Here is a 19,841-nt window from a genome sequence, read left to right on the forward strand (position 1 = left end):
TTTTTTTCTTTTTTAAAGACAGGATCTTACTCTATCACCCAGACTGGAGTGTGGGAGTGCGATCATAGCTCACCGCAGCCTTGAACTCCTCAGCTCAAGTGATCCTCTCACTCCAGCCTCTCGGGTAGCTGGGACCACAACACGCGTGCACCATCATGTCCAGCTAACGTTTTTACTTTTTGTAGAGATGGGGTCTCACTGTGTTGCCCAGGCTTGTTTCAAACTCCTGGCCTCAAATGATCCTCTCGCCTTGGCCTTGGGATTACACACATGAGCCACCATGCCTGGCCTGAAATATATTCTTAAAATTAAATCTGAATCAAGTGTTGATGGAATCTAACAAGCACTTCTCTGGGATAGTATTTATAACACCTTCTACAAGACAGAACTAATAAAATGTAGCTTGCTTACATCTGAAGAGGAAGTGACTTTTCAAACAATGAATTGAAAAAGATGATAGCTAAAAACAATAAAGAGCCTTCATCCTAGGGTGGAATATTGACATTTTATGTCTTTCAGTAAACAATGCAGTAGGTCTTTTCATGGTTCCACCTTTTAAGATTCAGGCATTTTTAGTATATTCACAAAACTGTACAACTATCACCACTATCTAATTCCGGAACTTTTTTTTTTTGAGACGGAGTCTTGCTCCGTCACCCAGGCTGGAGTGCAGTGGCGCGATCTCGGCTCACTGCAAGCTCCGCCTCCTGGATACACGCCATTCTCCTGCCTCAGCCTCCCGAGGAGCTGGGATACAGGTGCCCATCACCACGCCTGGCTAATTTTTTGTATTTTTTTAGTAGAGACGGGGTTTCACAGTGTTAGCCAGGATGATCTCGATCTCCTGACCTTGTGATCCGCCCGCCTCGGCCTCCCAAAGTGCTGGGATTACAGGCGTGAGCCATGGTGCCTGGCCATTCCAGAACATTTTTATCACTCCCAAAAAGAAACCCTGTATCCATAAGCAGCCACTCCCCATTTCAGCTTTTCTCAGCTGGTAACTACCAATATACTTTCTGTCTCTATGAAATGGTCTATCCTGGACACTTCATATAAATGCAATCATACAATATATGGCATTTGGGGTCTGACTTCTTTCACCTGGCACAAGGTTGTCGGGTGTACTCATGTCATATCATCTATTAGAACTTCATTCCTTTTATTTTATTATTTTTTACATGTAAAGAGAGACAGGGTCTCTCTATGGTTCCCAGGCTGGTCTCAAACTCCTGGTCTCAAGCAAACCTCCCAGTTCAGCCTCCCAAGTAGCTGGACTACAGGCATGCGCCACTGAGCCTGGCTGAGAACTTCGTTCTTTATTATTGCCAAATAAGTCTTTTCTTTGGCCATTCATCAGTTGATGAGATATTGGAGTTGTTTCCACTTGTTGGCTGCTATGAATAAAAAATGTGTACATAAGTTTCAGGGTCTAAATATATTTTTTCTTTTCTTCCTTTTTTTGAGACAGGGTCTCACTCTGTCACCCAGGCTGGAGTGCAGTGGCACGATCATGGCTCACTGCAGCCCTGACCTCCTGGGCTCAAGCCATTCTCCCACCTCAGCCTCCTGAGTAGCTGGGACTACAGGCACAGGCATGCACCACCATGCCCAGCTAATTTTTCTTTTTTTTTTTTTTTTTTTTGGCAGAGATGGGGTTCCACCATGTTGCCCAGGCTAGTCTCGAACTCCTGGGCTCAAAGGATACGCCTGCCTCGGCCTCCTAAAGCGCTGGCATTACAGACATGAACCACTGCATCTGGCCTAAATATATTTTTTATTCTCTTCTGTATATACCTAGGAGTGAAATTTCTGGATCATACAGTAAACCTATGTCTAATATTTTAAGAAACTGCTGAACAGTTTTCCAAAGCAAATGCACTATTTTACATTCCTACAAGCAATGTCTAAGATGCTATTATTGTCTGTTTATTGTTACAGACATCCTAGCAGTGGTATCTCACTGCGATTCTCATTTGCATTTCCCTAATGACTAATTATGTTGAGCACCTTGCCATGTGTTTTTTGGCCATTTGTGCATCTTTTTTAGAGACATGCCCATTTGATGGCTGAATTATTTGTCTTTTTATTACTGAGTTCTAAGAGTTCTTTATATATTCTGGACATAAGTTCTTTATTAAATGTACACTTTGCAAATGTTTTCTACCATTCTGTGAGTGGTCATTTTTCACTTAATTGACAGTGTCTTCTGAAGCACAAAAGTTTTTACTTTTGCTGAAATCCAAATTATCTGTTTTTCCTTTGGTCTCTTGTGCTTTTTGTATCATATGTAGCAAATCATTGTCTAAACCAACGTCACAAAGATTACTTTTACGTTGTCTTCTAAGAGTTTTGCAGTATTTGCTATTACATTTAGCTCTCTCATCCACTTTCAATTGATTTTTGTATATGATGTGAAGTAGAAATCCAACTTCATTATTTTGTATGTGGATATCCAGTTGTCCCAGAGCTATCTGTTGAAAAGACTATTCTTTCCCCATCAAAAAGCCTTGGTGCCCATGTCAAAAATCAATCATATACATATATTTATATATATGCAAAGGTTTATTTCTGGACTCTCACGTCCATTGAGCTAGATGCCTATCTTTTTTTTTTTTTTTCTTTTTGACAGGATCTCACTCTGTCGCCCTGGCTGGAGTACAGTGGTGCAATCACAGTTCACTGCAGTCTTGACCTCCTGGACTCAAGCGATCCTCCCACCTCAGACTTCCGAGTAGCTGGGGCTATACGCATGCACCACCATGCCTGGACAATTTTTCATTTTTTTTAAGGGACAGGGTCTCACTACATTGCCCAGGCTGGTCTTGAACTCCTAGGGTCAAGTGATCCCTCCCACCTCAGCCTTCCAGTGTCGGGATTACAGGCATGTGGCACCACACCTGGCTAGATGCCTATCTTTATGCCAGAATAACACTGTCTTCACTATTGTAGCTTTGCAGTAAGTGAAATCTGGAAGTGTGAGTCTCCTCCAACCTTGTTCTTCCTTTTTCAGGTTGTTTTGGTCACTCTCGGCCCCTTGAATTTCCCATTACTTTTAGAATCAACTCGTCAGACAGCTGTGATTTTGATAGGGGCTGCAATGAATCTATACAGTACTGGCTTCTTAACAGTATTATTATTACATCTTTTGTTCCATGACCATGGGCTGTCTTTTCACTTATTTAATCTTCTTTAATTTCTTTTAGCCATTTTTTTTATAATTTTAAATGTACAGATTTTCAATTTATTCCCCTAAGATTCTGTTTTGATATTTTTTTCAAATTTCTTTAGATCATTCAGTAGCCATGTATAGAAATTCAATTTGTTGCTGTATATGAATCTTATATCCTACAACCTTGCTTAACTTGGAGCATATAATAACATATTTGTAGATTCCTCAGGATTCTACATACCAGATCATGTCATCTGTGGATAAAAGCTTTACTTCTTCCTTTACAATCCCAATCCATCTTTCCTAATCAAGTCTCTGTCAACACCCTTTCACATGTTATACCATTGCCTCTAAACTGAAGGAAGGGGCAGCCCATGAATACCCTGAAAAGATTTGTTCTAATCCTAATACACACTGGAAATAAGCTTAAGCATACATACATTCTGAATGCGTAGACATACACACGCTCCTTTGCCTTTGTTCAACTTCCTTTCTCTACCTGACATACTTTTTCTTCTCATTTCAACATAAATCAGATTATTTTCACATTTCAACACCTAAACCAAATCCCCTGTCCTTAATTAAGCCTTCCCTTGCTCACCAACTCTTGAAAAAAGTCCTCTCCTCTGTATAAATAAATGTCAAAAAGGCTTTTGCTGTATGGTATATATAGTGTAAATATACAAAACAAATGAGCATAATGTTACTCACACCTTAAAGCTTCCAAAGGCAATAATGTTTAACCCATCATGAAGTGTTTTAAGAAAACTGACCATAGTGACTGCTGAAGCTGTATTTATAAACTGCACCAAAACATATAACAGTGAAACCCATTCAACAAAGGGAAAAGTTAAACTTAGACACTTGGGAGCCCACTTTGCTTTAACAGTTTCAATTGCCCTCTGGAAAAAACAAACACACACACACACACACACACACACACACACACACACACGCGCACACACAACTGAACACTGGCCCCAAGAGAAGCGACCAAAAGATATCAAGGGGCCTCAGAGAATTCTGATAATTCCTTCACCCCATTTTTAATAGTTTTCATTGAAATGTCCCTCAGAAAGGGGCAGCAATGCAACAATTGTGGGCGAGTGCTTGTGATGTCTGATATAACAACTTGGCAACCAGTCAAAGAAAATGAGGTCAGATAAGAGGGAGAAAGGGCGAGGCAAAGCCCGGCGTGACAGATTGCTTGCTTTACTATTAAATACTGGAGTAGTTTCTCCTGGTCTGTGTTTACTGTTCTAAGAACTGGAACAGACGGGGGAAGACAAATGTTCTGAGAGGCGAAAGGACCTGACCAAGGTCAATAAAATGATGTTCAATAAAGTATTGTTTTAGAACTGTAAGTCAGGACTAAATTTCTAGTCTTTGTCTCTCAGGAGTAAAAGCCTGGGAGAAACTCAGGGACACTGAACTGTGAGAGACCATCATTCATCATTGCTTTTTTTCCTTTTTTGAGATAGGGTCTCACTCTGACAGCCAGCTGGGGTACAGTGGCACCATCATAGCTCACTGCAGCTCAACCTCCTCCGGTGCTCAAGTGATCCTCCAGCCTCAGCCTCTGGAGTACCTGGAACCACAGGCATGTGCCACCTCACCCGGCTAATTTTTTTATTTTTATTTTTTTGTAGAGACGGGGTTTCCCTATGTTGCCCAGACTGGTCTCGAACTCCTGGGCTCAAGTGATCCTCCCACCTTGGCCTCCCAAAGTGCTGGGATTACAGGCGTGAACTAACGCATTTAGCCAAGACCATCATTTCTAAGAGCAGTAATGTTAACAAATATAATGAAGAATAAAACCAGAAGTGTTCTAGTTGTAGCTTCTGGGTAGAAACAGCCTTAATCATCATGTCCCTAAGGATTCAGCATAACAGCAAGAATTTCCTTTCAAATAAGGCACCCTCTGTCACACCCCATGAGCAGTTTATTTTTGCTGTTTGCATTGCTTATCACAACTTGACTGTCTTTAACAACACAGTTAAGACTGTGTTGTTAATCCTGACCTTTTATTTAGAATTTCTGATTTATTCCTTATGTTTAAAAATTGGGACTATATGCTAAGATAATTATTTTTTTAAAAAAAGACCAAATTATTGTTTTAAGATTTTTTTAAGCTGCTCCCTTGTAAAATAGGACCTTAGATACTTCCTATTAAATGCCCATTGTTTCCAAAATTCATTCACGCATTCAGCAAATACTGATTACCTGCTATGTACTAAATACAGGGGATTCAAAACTGAGTATTTCCAGAACATGAAAAGTCTGTTTGGCATGTTAGAAAGCTCGCCTTGGTGGAATGTGAAGGATGTGTAGCAGAGAGGGCACAAGCATAGACTCAGGAATAACCACGCGGGCTTCTGGCAATAGTACAGGTGAGAGACGGTGAGTGCTAGAGCCAGAACAAAGGCAGAATAGACAGGAACAAAGATGCAAAGGGTGCTGCATCTCCCACGACACTCTACTTGGACCGGCATCCATGCCCATCATCTCCTCATCTCCTCTGCCCCAGGCCCCTCTAGTTTCAACATGGCTTCTTCCAACTGCTGTGAGCTCTTACACCAAACTTGAAACTTGTTAACACTTTCCCTTTCAGTCTACATCTATTACTAATGTAAGAATCCACTGAAAACATTTCCCCTCCAGCGAGCCTTCCTGAATTAGTCCTACCTGAATTTGGTCTTGTATGTGTGACAAAGGGACTCAGTGACTTGTTAAATATAAAAAAAGAACTTTAGCACTTACCTAAATATAAACCACACACTAGTAGAATGTGAATTAATAAAGAGTTCATACTTTACTGCGTGTATTTTTCCCCTTAAAGGAATGAAAATGTAGTGTAGAGTGTGGAGGAGGGAAGAGAGAAGAGTTTTCACATTCATGTGAAATACATGTACTTTTTGGAGGTATCTATTTATAGTCCATTAGAAGTCATACTTTTCTATCAGAGACTTTATCTGCTGCTTTGTGTATCTGGTTAGATTCCTAACAAATCATGTTTCCTGTTGTTTAGCAAAGATGCTTTTCCTGCAATGACATATAAACCCACTGATTTTTTAAAGACCTTTTTTCTTTTGATTTAGTACATTGAGAAAGAAATGAGATACATTTGAATGTTAACAAGATGAATTTTAGGAGTGCTTTGGGTTATATATTAAGTAGTCATCTGTTTCTGGAACACAGGGACAGAGCTGTAATAAAATGGAATGGAATAGAAAGAAATTTCTTCAAATTGTGAGAAAATAAGCCTGTTCCATAAGATTGGCTGCAGAAAAACCAGGGTCTTTCTAAGAATTATCCTGTTTGAGGAGCAGTAAATCAAACAGGTTTTCTTCCACTCTGGCTAGCAAACTCCTGAAAAGACAATAGTTCAAGAAAAACAAAATATAAGAACTATTTGCCACATCTACCGTAGACTCGGTCACTGTAAGCTGAAATTTGAACCAGATAAAACCATTTTCATGCGGGATTCTCAGCAACAGGACATACGTTTCCCCAGACTATATGGCAGTCACATCTATGCCTAGGTTCCTCAGGAGAGCCACAGTTACGGATTCTACACACATATATTTTCTAGAACCTGGGATCAGTCATGCCATTTTTTAGTAAAAGGTTTTTGTTTTGTCTTGTATTGTTTCGTTGCCACAAAAATATAAACTCTAAAAGGCAAGAACTTTATTTGCTTTCTTTACAATTATATCTCCAGAGCCTATAACAATCTTACCTAGCAAAATGGGTATTTTTGTTGAAGCAATCAATTATGAATGTCCCAGAACCAATAGGATACCAATTAATAGAAGGTGAAAGCCAGATGAGGTGGCTCATGCCTGTAATCCCAACCCTTTGGGAGCTTGAGGCAGGAGGTTCGCTTGAGCTCAGGAGTTCAAGACCATCCTGGGCAAACAGGGAGACCCCTCCTCTACAAAAAATTTAAAAACTTAGCCAGGCGTGGTGGTGTGTGCCTGTGCTCCCAGCTACTTGGGAGGCTGAGGTGAGAAGACTGCTTGAGCCTGGGAGGTTGAGGCTGCAGTGAACTGTGATTGTGCCACTGCCCTCTAGCCGGGACAACACAGCAAGATTCTGTCTCAACAAACAAACAAACAAACAAACAAAAAACCTTAAGACAGAAGCAAAAATGCAGCCTCCTTAAACATAAGCAAAACACTGTATGTTAGTGTCACCCAAGTCCTACCCGTTGCTTCTAAGTCCAGGCTTGAAAAGGATTCGGGAAACAGTAGGGCGCTTCCTGATATTAGAGCCAGTTCATTCTCTCATTTACTCAGCCAACATTTCTTGTGGACCATGAATGCATCAAGCAGCAGAGAAAAGGGCAACAAACAAGAGCAACTTGGCCTCTGTCATCAAGGAGCTTACAATCCAGCAGCTCCATCTATATATACTGTCTGCTCGCAAACAAAGTTCAGGCAGTGGTAAATTTCAGTGGAGATAATCTCAGCCTATTCTAGAATTCAGCATGATCCTACATGAGCTAATACCATTAAGTATAAATTTCTCAATGGATTTCTCTCTAACACTGTGTTATCCAATTTGGTAGCCATATCCACAGAAGCCTATTTACATTTACATTTAAGTTACTTAAAATTTAATAAAATTGAAATTGTAGTTCCTTAGTGCTCCATACCATATGTAGCTAATACCTACCATACTCCACTATACAGATATATGGATATATATATACACACATATAGCTTATGTAGATATACACACACACACACACACACACACACACACACGCACACACACACAGATATCCATATATCTGTATAGTGGAGTATGTATGTCTGTATAGATACCTGTATATTTCCGTATCTGTCTATACACAGAGAACATTTCCATCATCACAGAAAGCTCTATTTGAAAGTGCTGCCCTAGAGCCTTTCTACTCAGTGTGGTCTTGAGAAAGCAGCATAGATATCAGCAAGGAGGCTTGTTAGAAATTCAGACTCTCAGGCACCACCTCAGACATTCCCAATCAGAATCCTGTTGGTTTCTAACGAGAATCCCAGAGGATTTGTATACATGTTACAGGATGAGAAACACACCTCCAGAAAACTACAACAATATCTACAAGTCATTCTCATTACATTTAATGCCTACTTTTTTATTTTAAAAGAGATCATAACTGCCTGCCTCCTAACTCAGAGGTCCAACTGTTCAATCAAGTAGACATCAACTAAAGTAAGTTCCAAGAAAACAATCTCATTACTGCAAAGAGAAACACTTGATCATTCTGGTCTGGGTTTACCCTCGAATTAGCAAGTAACCCCGGTCCCTTTCCAAGAGAGGAAGAGAATTGCCTCTGCTGTAATATGACCCCTTCTTGATTTTATAGCTCATAGTAAATTTCTCTCACAATGAATGGCCAATGACTCTCTATTTACACAAAAAGATCATAAAATAACTGCAAATATAAACTTGACCATTAGTCAAAACCTGTATATTATTATTTGTACACAGCCTTAAAAAAATTACTTTGGAGCTGAAAGAAATGGGCTCAGGGAAGGGTAAGGACTTTTCAATTTTTAAAAACCAGAATATTTTCCCAAGGTTTTTAATGTTCATATGTTTGGATGCATTGCTTGTAAAATAGAAATGTATGGGGAAATTCAGTCTGATAAGATACTATGGAGAATGCACTAAGGGTCTTATAATCTATTTCCTATGACTATAGTTCATCGGATTTTCAATCCTTTATAAATTATGGCTAACCCAGCCACTAATAATCTGTTTTCCCTCCTTTCTACATGTGATATTCATAAATGCAATAACATCTTTGGTGTTCTCTGTTCCCTAATGAATATCAGTTAGTAAACACCTTAAAACATATTAATATTATGTTAGTACAAGAAAACTACAAATTAGTAAGCTATTTTAACACTTGAAAATTTATAGAAGCAAGCTTAAAAACACACTCCCCTCACTTGTCAGAAAGGAATTCAGTTCCAAAGACAAGGGCAGGAAAAAGAGTGACCACTCTGATCCCTTAGTGTGAAATTTCACAAATCTGTAAGATTGGAAGATAAATGCTTAATTTACAAAACAAATATAAAGAGCAAGTCTTGCAGAGTTAAAAAAAAATCTCAAATGCATTTCATCTACAAGTAACTATAATCCTTAACTGTAATAATGATCAACATTTTTACGTTTAATAATCAATAAACTTCACCAGTAACACAGTGATACATGACTCAAATTTGCAATGCAATAGTAAAATTTGTATTAAAATAAAACAAGAGGATAATCTAACCCATTTTGCCCAGCAATAGAAAATAAATTTGGTATGATAAAAATAACTGAAAAATGAATATGAGTAATAAGAATTACTAAATGAGCAATCTAAATACATTATATTTTAAGACACTCTCTTCACCCTAAGAAAAGTCACGTTTTGAAGAAAACTATGGTATGTAATCCAGGATGCTGGCTATTGTCTGGACACTGATAATGCTAAAGGCACAGATATTTAAGTTGTTTATGTGTTAGGAAAAAAAAAAAAAACAGGAAAAGGCCTGCCAACCACTTACACAAGCTTCTAACATGTGCACACGAACAGAAAATATTCCATTAATTGGACACTCTTTCCCCAAGTGATTAATAGTTACAGCTGTGCTTACGGCAAACTAAATTTCACATACTAATGATTCAGAACCCAATTTTTCTTATTCAGCTCTATCCCTAGAGAAATGATACTAGTTTACCGTTCAGTCAATTTCAGAGGCAGCTCTGTGAGCTAAGGAGTGGCACCGCATACAGCATACCAAAGGGAAGCTTGAGTGAGACAGGGAACAGCCCATTAATTTTAAACCGAAGTCTCTGCAACTGTGCAGAGCACTGTTACCTGTTACAGAGAAGAAACACTAAGCTGTAAGAGCTGAATTTGAGCTCATCTTTAAAATTGCCGTTTTTCAAAGCTGGTTTCCTTTTTTCAACCAGTGGGGTTCTCCACTCTTGTCTGCCTCTCTTTGTCATAACTTCTGGTTTTTATATCCACATCTTGTGCTTCTCCTTTCACCCTTTTACCTTCTGATCAGGGATGCCCCTCCGATTTCATCCATTCTGTGCATTTTCTACGCTCCTTTCTGTTGGGGAATCCATACTTTTAAAAATCCAATTGTAAAATTTCTCTCTTTACTGACTCTTTAGTTTTAATTTTATTTTTAAAAGCCAAAAAAAAAGTTTAAACTAAACTTTTAAATAACCCCACAGTCTCGCTCACAGCAAGCTTTCTTCTGCTAAAATTAACACAGATATGGTAAGATTAATATAAACTGTTTCTTATATATGTAGGAAATATTGGGACATTTAAGAATTTGATGTTTCAAAAAATCATACAATTCTTTTAAAAAATAATCATGAATGCCAAGCAGCTGGAGTTCTTCGCAGTGATGATCAACTACAGCTGTGGACTTCTTTAAACTTCTGTCTATGAAGACAGATGTTAGGTGCAGTGGTAAACACGCCACCTCACTCAGCCTCCAGTGTGTAGCAGACTCAGGACTCAGCTGATCCACATTTGCAGCCAGTAGTTTTCATGCTCAATAAGAGACCCACAGTTTCACTAAGGATTCAGGCTACAATCTGACATAAACAATTATCCCAAGTATATCTAGAAATGCAAATTTTACAGAGAGTTGAAAGTCAGTTTCCATGGTGAGAGAGAAATAAATCTTGAATTACTATAAAAGCGACACTTTTAACAAACAGGAAAAACACATCCCTGTGTGTAAAATGAGATACCTGTTACAAACTTCCAGCAAAGATTCTATCTCAGCCTCAACTAGCGTGTTTCCAGAACATTTTTGGTGCTACCTTTGAGCTAACCTTGTTCCCTTCAAGGCTATTCAGATACTAAGCTGTACTTCAGGCACACAGAGGGAAAGCAGTTTGAGCTCTTTAAGAGAAACTCCTCCCCTATTCCCATCCAGCACTACAACATTATGTCTTTCTAAAACTGGAGGGGTAGCCTGTTTTCTCTCTTTCTGTCTATATAATATATCACAAACAGGGAGCAGACATAGGGTGACAGAATTGTGTGTTCCCAGGAAAGCTGGTGGGGGAAAAAAAAGAAAAGAAGTAAGATTACAGGTAAGAATAATATTCTGCTTTTTACATAAAAATAAAAATTTTGAAAAACTCAATGTCACATGCTGAAATCAACATTCCAGGTAAAGCCAGGTGAGGTGCTGGGCATAGGCATTCAGAGGGCAGGCAGCATCTCTCTGATGACTGGGAATTAAAGAATGGTTGGCGTGGGCATCCCTGAATAAATGCAAAATGCTCTCCTCTCTGTCTGGATTCAGCAGAACCTGGTCTAGCCCCAGGGGTCTCCTACTGGGACGCTCGAAAGACAAGACTAGTAAGCAAAAGCAGTCAATAATACAGACGGATACTTTCACAGCAGCATTTAAAAGAAATAGATATATAAAAATATATTTGCCTGCATAGACCTACAAATAGAGGTTACTCACAGAGATTACTGTAGCTCCAGCAGTTACCCATTGATCATAGAAAATGCCCAGTTCATCAGTTTAACGCTTGAGAAAAGTTAGCTTAAAAAGAAGCAAGCTAATTCAAAATATGCTGTTCTAGTCAACTGGAAGCAAATTAGTTTCAGATTTCCTGGCAGCCCCTTTTGCCCTGCACTGCACACGGTGATGGAAATGGAAGCACTTTGAGCACTTGGAACCCGAGCCGAGAGGAGCTGCTGCCTCAGTCCCTCTCACAAAGGCGGAAGCAGCCTGTTCTCCCGTTTGCTCTCCCTGTCTGCCTCTGCCGCTCTCTACCTTGGTAGCTTACCGAAAACAGCCACCGTAGGGCGTTTTTATATTTGTGAAAACTACTTCCAAGGAGATAATTGAGATGCCGGGAGTTAGCTTTAATGTAACCATGTCCCCCAGTGCAGCAGCAGGAAGCCCAGCAAAGGCTTGGAGAGGATTGTACCATCCTGGGTGACATCAGAGGTGGGGCTGTCATCTTAGTATTATGCAGCATTTTCTCTGATGCAAGAATGACACATGGGAAAGAGATGGGTAGGTTCTCTTTAAAAGGGTTTAATTCTTGCATTATTTTAACGGACAAGGGAAATGCAAACACATTGTTTAAAAGCTGCCACAGAATGACACAAATCCTGCTTTGCCAGTCCTTATCTCACTGCTAAGTGATGCTGCCATTTAAAGTCATTTTAGTGACGATTGTATCTTGTTCCTGTGATTAAATTAATATTTAATGGGTGATTGCTGTTACTTGGAAATGTGACATGAAAAGACTCAAAACCAGTAACATCCATTTTTAAATATGAAGCCATAAACTTTTATATCACTTACAGTACCTTGGATGTATACAATGCCTTTCAACACAGTCTCAGTATAAAAGCACCAAATGTAAAAACTAATAGTTTTATACATGAGAAAAGTGAAGTGAGGTGGAAAGTAGCACAAGATGAGTAAGATATTGTAATATTATTGATCCTTAATAGTGATAATGGCTATTCATACAAATATTAAAAATAACATGAAAATTCCAATCTTCTGTAACTCTAATATTTCTAACTAGTATGAGATGCATGGACTGACAATACAAACCACTTCACAGTTGCTTTTATTCATTCCATATACATTTACTGAGTGTCAAACAGGGTGCTGAAAAATGTGTTCGGTTTAATTTGGAGAACGTTTCTGATAAGTAATAATATAATCAGGATAGAAAGTATTTACTTATGTGCCAGGCACTATACTAAGCAGTTTTATTGTATTAATTCATCTATTTCTACTAGCAGCCCTGTGGAATGGCTACTACGATTAACCCATTTTATAGATGAAACTACTAAAACTCAAGAGTTTTAGTGACTTGTCCAAGATCACACGGCTAACGCTGGCACAACCAGGATTCAAACACAGGCAATGTGCCTGTAAAGTCCACCCTCCCTACCCCTAAGCTAAAGTGCCTCCAGGGGGATTCCTTGCCAAGTAAAAGAAGTCTAAAGAAAGAATATAATTTTCAGGATTCAGAACCATAGCAAGCCAAAAATATCCACCTCTCAAGAAGCCTGGCCCAAATATAAGAGGATATAGATGAGAGTGTGCACCTAGAGACAGCACCAGGGTAGTGGAAATACACCCAGAAACAGAAGCTCAGTGCCGACTACCGGCGTGACCTTGGGCCAATGCCTTAAAACTTTCCAGCTTTAGCTTCCTTATCTCTGAGCTAGAGATGTTTAAATTACAGATCAGTATAACCACGTGGTTAAAGCACACAATCTCGGCTATTAATCTGGATTCCGTCACTTTCCAATTATGTTACCTTGAGCAAGTTATTTAACCTCTGTGAGCCTCAATTTCCATCTGAAAAAAAAAAACGGGAATAATAATGGGGTTTTCTGAGGACTAAATGAATTATACATACAAATACATAAAGCACTCAGAGTAGCAACCAGTATAGAATAAAAGCTCAAGGTTTTATTACTGATACTATAATCACTATGACTTTTAGTAGAATTACATTTTTTATAAAACTACTCACTTCCCTTTTCAAAATCCTCTCAAAGAAGAGCTATTTTTTGAGTTGGTTTCAACAGCAGAAAGGACAACCTTTGTTGGCTTCATACAAACACTAACCAGTCCGTGAATCACCAATTCCCTATGAGATGTAAGCTGGATTTGTTGGGCAAGCCTTCTAAGACCGCTTCTTCCAAGGGGAGGAAAGAGGGGTAAGCGCCCTTTTGTTCTCCCTCTTCCTTATGCCTGGAATTCAGAAGATGGAGCTAGAAGTGAAGCAGCCCTGAGGAATTGTGAGCATCCCATAAGCTAGGGGGGCAAACCCGAAAGTACCCCTTACCCACCACAGATCTCCTACCCCCACCCACCATCTTCACATGGGGGAGAAATTTACATGGGTCAGGTTACTGAATTCAAGTTTTCCAAATGTCTATAGCATATCGCATTAGGCTTTAGTTAACACTTACTTTGACTAACCCCCTAAAACACCATTTCAAAACGTAAAGCTCAGAAATAAATTACTTACATGTTCTCTAGTCTTTTACAGCACCATCTCTTAAAAACATGCACAAAAACAGCACCTGCTTAGCAGTGCCATCTTCAACTTCTCAATTGTTTCGTTTTGTTTGTATTGATTATATTCTCTTATTCTCTGTGTTCTTGATACTCCCGTATTTGGGGCCTTGACTGTGGAGGGACTGTTCCTCCCTGGGCTGGCTAATTCCTAGAGACAGAAAAGACCCCTGTGCGAGAGTGCCTGTGATATACAAACCAACCAATCCAGAGCCACAGCAGGTAATATTCCCCCATCCTAAATCACCCAGGCCCAGGTCCTGGACAACCAGGGACCATCCCTATAGCCCAAAGCCTGCCAAAATTATTCAAACTAGCCAATCTTAAACTTACCCAGCTTGGCTACCCTGTCTTGCCCGTTCCCTTCTGAAAAAACAAACAAACAAACAAAAAAAAAAAAAATAAAGGCTCTGGGCCATGCTCCCCCATCTCCCATCTCCGGCTCCCATCCCAACCTGGTGTTTCCCTGTGACCCCGTGCAATGTACTGAGCCTCCTGTGTCTAGGGATCTGTAATCATAAACCTCTTTCATAACAGTCATTTCCATGTCTGGATGTCTCCCCATACCTGAATTTTTAAAAACCCCATGTACAAATTTTAGAACAAAATTTTGGGAGGAACAAATGATTACTCACTAATTATCAGGAACAAAATTTCAAATGCACAATGTATTTCCAGACTCGAAAGTCACTAGCACTTTCCAAAGTTTAGTTTGGAAATGACAAACTATAGGTAATAAATTTTTATTTGATATAATGTGTTATTTCTAAAAAATTTCAAAGTAGTACAAACAGGCAAGCAAGCTATTATTGTCCAACCTGATATAAGATTTTTAGAAATACAACTTTTTCACAAATCAAGACTGACTGCATGATATCAAGTTTTATTATCATAACATCCTCTGTTTTATTGTTACCTTTTTCTAAAGCACGGGATCCACGTAGGAGACAATAAGATTACTGGAGGAATTGGTAACAATAATTCCTTATGTAAAGTAACTTTTCCTTCATTGAACAAGTTCCAGTAAACAAGAAATCAGTTTTCCTAGCTCAATTTAATGCTTTTTCAGTCTGGTTCTTAGATCTTGAAAAAAAATTCAATGCCAATTTAAGGCTTACAAAAATTGAGTTTTTGTATTTTAGTCTGTTGTCTCCATTACCAGGTACATCTAAATGTTCAAGCTTAATCTAGAGAGAAAATCAGAATTCCAAGAAGATATTATGTGAAATAAATCCAAGTGAGCAGAGAGGAGAGAGGTGAAAAGCCAAAACCTGTCAATAATGATAGTCATGCCAGAGCTCTGTACCATAATACGCTGTTTTGAAAAGAAAACAAAACCTCAAAAGTGAAATTTAACTTATAAAGGGTATACATATGACCCTCCTGGTAAGCTTGTTGGGAAACATACAGTATAAAAGGTTTGTATGCTGGAAACATTACATGTAATAAAGAGGTAATTACAAGTCACCTGCAAACCTCTATAATTGTCCTAGAGCTACTTGACAGATGAACAAAGTAGCTAAGCTCATTGTCTTGAGTTACTGAGTGTGATCCCTCTCAGCACAGAAGTGATGTGTGTTCCCTGCACTGCAAACTGCACTGGGGGTAAGGGTGGCAGGTGGGGGTGGGGGGACAAAGAGAAAAGGGGTCGAGTGGCAGAAAGTCACAATGAACATTTTGACATTCCTGTCTTCCAGGGACCAAGCAAGATGCTTTTCACCTCTCAGGCCTCCCCTGTCACTCTCTAAGAAACTCTCAACTACCAGTTTCTGTGTCCTAACCCAGCCTGTGATAGAAAGGAAAGATCAAAAAAGGGCAGGAAGCAGATCTCATAGCAGGTCTCTGTCAGTCCCTGTTAACCCAGAGCTCACTATGGATAATGCTTGCTACATCACAGACACCCAATTAATTGTTTCATTTAATCCTTAAAAACCTCCCTACCAGGTAGATATCAGGTATACCTAAATATAAGGCAACTCTAAATAACTGTTAGGTACTCTATAAATTCCAATGGGGCAAAAAGTTATTGGCCATATTGAATATTTAAATTTTTAGGATGGATGAAATAATCAAATGGCTCCTTATAATATTTTATTATGTTAATTTGCATATATAAAATCACATAATACATTAAAACAATAAATAAATGCGTTTTCGTTCACTTCCACTTCAGGAAATGATTTTGTTCAAGATTTTCATGTGTAATTTGTCATAAGGATCTTTGCTACGACTACAGTCTCCTTATCTTGCATCTTCAGTTCTAAGTTATTTGAGATACAGCAATTTTTTAAATGTGTGATGGAAATTCTATCCTAACCTACAGTATCCATTTACTAGCAGTGATCTGAACATCACTTACTGCATGTATGACCTAGAAAAGTCATCTTTAAGAAGCTGGTTTATCCAACATCCGACACCTGCACCTCCGGGAGCACTTCCCCAGAAAGAATTACTAAATGTGTGTTCAACTTGTTTTCTCCCTCTTTTTACCCTGTTTTAGTGATCTCCATAGGCATTCCAAACTGACATTATCTATAGTTATTTCAAGCTCATATGTTTTCTCCAAAGAATTCTTTGTTAATCAAAATAATCAAAAGAGGATCCCTAATACAGAACACTTTAAGAACTTAATGTAAGACCACTCACTCTCTTCTGGTATCTTTTTGAGAAAAACATCCTCACCCTAACTTTGGGATATATTGAGTATTCATTCCTTTTTACAAAAGAAGAATATAGAGAAAGTTTAGGCAACCTGAAGCATATACAGAAAGTTAACCCAAAACACAGTTAAAAGAATAAGAAGCATCCCTCAGACCAAAGTTTACAAAAGGGGCATTTAGTTGGCAGCCCACATGTGAATATAAAGAAGAGCAGAAGAGAACAAACAAAGTCACTCTTTTACATTATTTGCACTTTTTTTCTAGCACAGTTGGAGAATTTTAATCTTTCTTTCCCTATTATTTGCTGTCACTTACTTACAATTACACACACACACACACACACACACACACACACACACACTTTATTTTCTATTAATATAAAGCATATAAACTTTTTTTTTTTTTTTTTTGAGACAGAGTCTGGCTCTGTCGCACAGGCTGGAGTGCAGTGGTGCTATCTTGGCTCAATGCAAGCTCTGCCTCCTGGGTTCATGCCATTCTCCTGCCTCAGCCTCCCGAGTAGCTGGGACTACAGGCGCCCACCACCACGCCCAGCTAATTTTTTGTATTTTTAGTACAGACAGAGTTTCACCATGTTAGCCAGGATGGTTTCGATCTCCTGACCTCATGATCTGCCTGCCTCAGCCTCCCAAAGTGCTGGGATTACAGGCGTGAGCCACCGCACCTGGCCATAAACATTTTTAATGAACACACCATGTATCATCAGTAATACAATTTAGTCATTGTTGAGTAGTCTGGATATTTCCAGTTATTTCCAATATTATCCTAATTTTCTTTTTTCCTTTTTCTTTTTTTTTTTTTTTTTTGAGGCAGGGCCTCACTCTGTCATCCAGGCTGGAGTGCCGTGGCGTGATCTCGGCTCACTGCAATCTCTGCCTCCCAGGTTCAAGCGATTCTCACACCTTGGCCTCCCAAGTAGCTGGCATTACAGGCATGTACCACCACGTATGGCTAATTTTTGTATTTTTAGTAGAGACGAGTTTTCACCATGTTGGCCAGGCTGGTCTCAAACTTCCGGCCTCAAATAATCCATCCACTTCAGCCTCCCACAGTGCTGGGATTACAGACGTGAGCAACCGTGCCCAGCCCCTAAGTAAATTCTTATACTGACAACTGGATAATATGATTCAGAATGTAATCAAAATATAAGTCCAACTGATGCAAATGAAATAAACGTCCAAGAAGTCAGTGATATGTATCTGTTTTGTGCACTATTGTATCCCCATGTCACTGAGAACCCCAGAAAGTACCAACATCAAATTGCAAGGTCAAGATGGCATAAAACACGGTTGCATGTACTGGGCAAGAAGCACTTTGATGGTGAGCTGAGCAACTGCTTTCGCCATGTACTGAGCCTGGGATGGAATCAGAATCACAGGGTGCGGGCTCAGCATGGGAGCAGGAAGCAAACAGAGGGTTGGGCTTAAGGGGCTGACCTGAGGGGGTTTATATAATATACCTCCAAAGAAAAAGCAAGAGCAAGTTCTGGGGGTAACTGAATCTCCCTAAAAGTAGAAAAGTCACTAAGCATCCAAATGGCATCTAAGTGGGCAGCAGGAACCAGCCAGAAGGGCTCGATAAACTGTACTTATCGAGCTGATTTCCGGCTAGCCTTTGGTTAAATTAGGTTTGTAACTCTAAGCCGTTTATTTTTATTTATTTTTTCTTTCTTTCAGTATAAGATTTTCTTCAAACAGTCTAGTTTCGTCTCAAGTATCAAGTAAAGTGAAATGTATCATTCCACCTCTCTGTAGGGATGAATGAGGGTATCGGTGTGCTAGAGGGCAGGGAAGCAGGATCAGAACTCCAGGCCCAGGCGCAGGAGCAGAGCACATCGAAGTGCTAGAGGGCAGGGAAGCAGGATCAGGACTCCAGGCCCAGGCCCAGGAGCAGAGCACATCGATGTGCTAGAGGGCAGGGAAGCAGGACCAGGACTCCAGGCCCAGGCCCAGGAGCAGAGCACATCGATGTGCTAGAGGGCAGGGAAGCAGGATCAGAACTCCAGGCCCAGGCGCAGGAGCAGAGCACATCGATGTGCTAGAGGGCAGGGAAGCAGGATCAGAACTCCAGGCCCAGGCGCAGGAGCAGAGCACATCGAAGTGCTAGAGGGCAGGGAAGCAGGATCAGAACTCCAGGCCCAGGCCCAGGAGCAGAGCACATCGATGTGCTAGAGGGCAGGGAAGCAGGATCAGAACTCCAGGCCCAGGCGCAGGAGCAGAGCACATCGAAGTGCTAGAGGGCAGGGAAGCAGGATCAGAACTCCAGGCCCAGGCACAGGAGCAGAGCACATCGATGTGCTAGAGGGCAGGGAAGCAGGATCAGAACTCCAGGCCCAGGCGCAGGAGCAGAGCACATCGATGTGCTAGAGGGCAGGGAAGCAGGATCGGAACTCCAAGCCCAGGCGCAGGAGCCGAGCACAGTCTGGCCAACTAAAGGAAAGGCAGGGTAAAGGATTTCTTTTAGAATCCCTCTCTCTCACTGGCTCACAGGCAACATGCTCTCCCAGCTGCGGTTCTGCCACGGCTGCCATTCTGCTCCATTTCCTTGGCCTGTTGTACTTCTCCCACTCCCCTTTAGTGATAGGTGAAGGCCCAGGGATTAGACCAGGGATTCACCCGCTGTTCTTCTTATTTCACATTCTCTGCCTTTCAAAATGCAAGAGCTTGGAAGCAATATCTATCATCCAATCAACACACCGGTGTGGTGGCAAATGTACCCTAAGTCAGTCAATATATATAAAATGCTTAAAACAGTGCCCAGCACATAGGAAATATTCAGTAAGAATTAGCTGTTATTACTACCAGTGCTGGGAACCAGCCTTTGCTACATTACCATGTGATTTGGGCCAGTAATTCTGCCTTTCTTTTCCAGCCTTTTGTACTCACTACA

General features: G+C 40.1%; 1 protein-coding gene and 1 long non-coding RNA gene across 10 annotated transcripts in view; one reads left to right on the forward strand and one right to left on the reverse strand.

The window, feature by feature from the left end:
• The window catches only part of PSD3 (pleckstrin and Sec7 domain containing 3), a 547,860-nt gene that overhangs the window by 334,425 nt on the left and 193,594 nt on the right, over window positions 1-19,841 (reverse strand). The window contains exon 1 of one of the 9 annotated variants that reach the window (XM_031013675.3): window positions 11,674-12,124. The exons of 7 other annotated variants lie outside the window; for them this stretch is intronic. In XM_031013675.3, the coding sequence (XP_030869535.3) occupies window positions 11,674-11,704 (31 nt within the window). In that variant the 5' untranslated portion in view covers window positions 11,705-12,124. Of the gene's footprint in view, window positions 1-11,673; window positions 12,125-19,841 lie in introns of those variants that run through there. One more of the 9 variants, XM_031013676.3, reaches the window with a different exon arrangement.
• Window positions 11,150-18,144, forward strand: LOC129524295 (uncharacterized). Its single transcript, XR_008668065.1, has 2 exons — window positions 11,150-11,290; window positions 17,762-18,144. It is a non-coding gene; the product is annotated as an uncharacterized lncRNA (long non-coding RNA).

This window comes from Gorilla gorilla, chromosome 7 (genome assembly GCF_029281585.2).
Source record: "Gorilla gorilla gorilla isolate KB3781 chromosome 7, NHGRI_mGorGor1-v2.1_pri, whole genome shotgun sequence".
Lineage (NCBI taxonomy): Eukaryota > Metazoa > Chordata > Mammalia > Primates > Hominidae > Gorilla > Gorilla gorilla.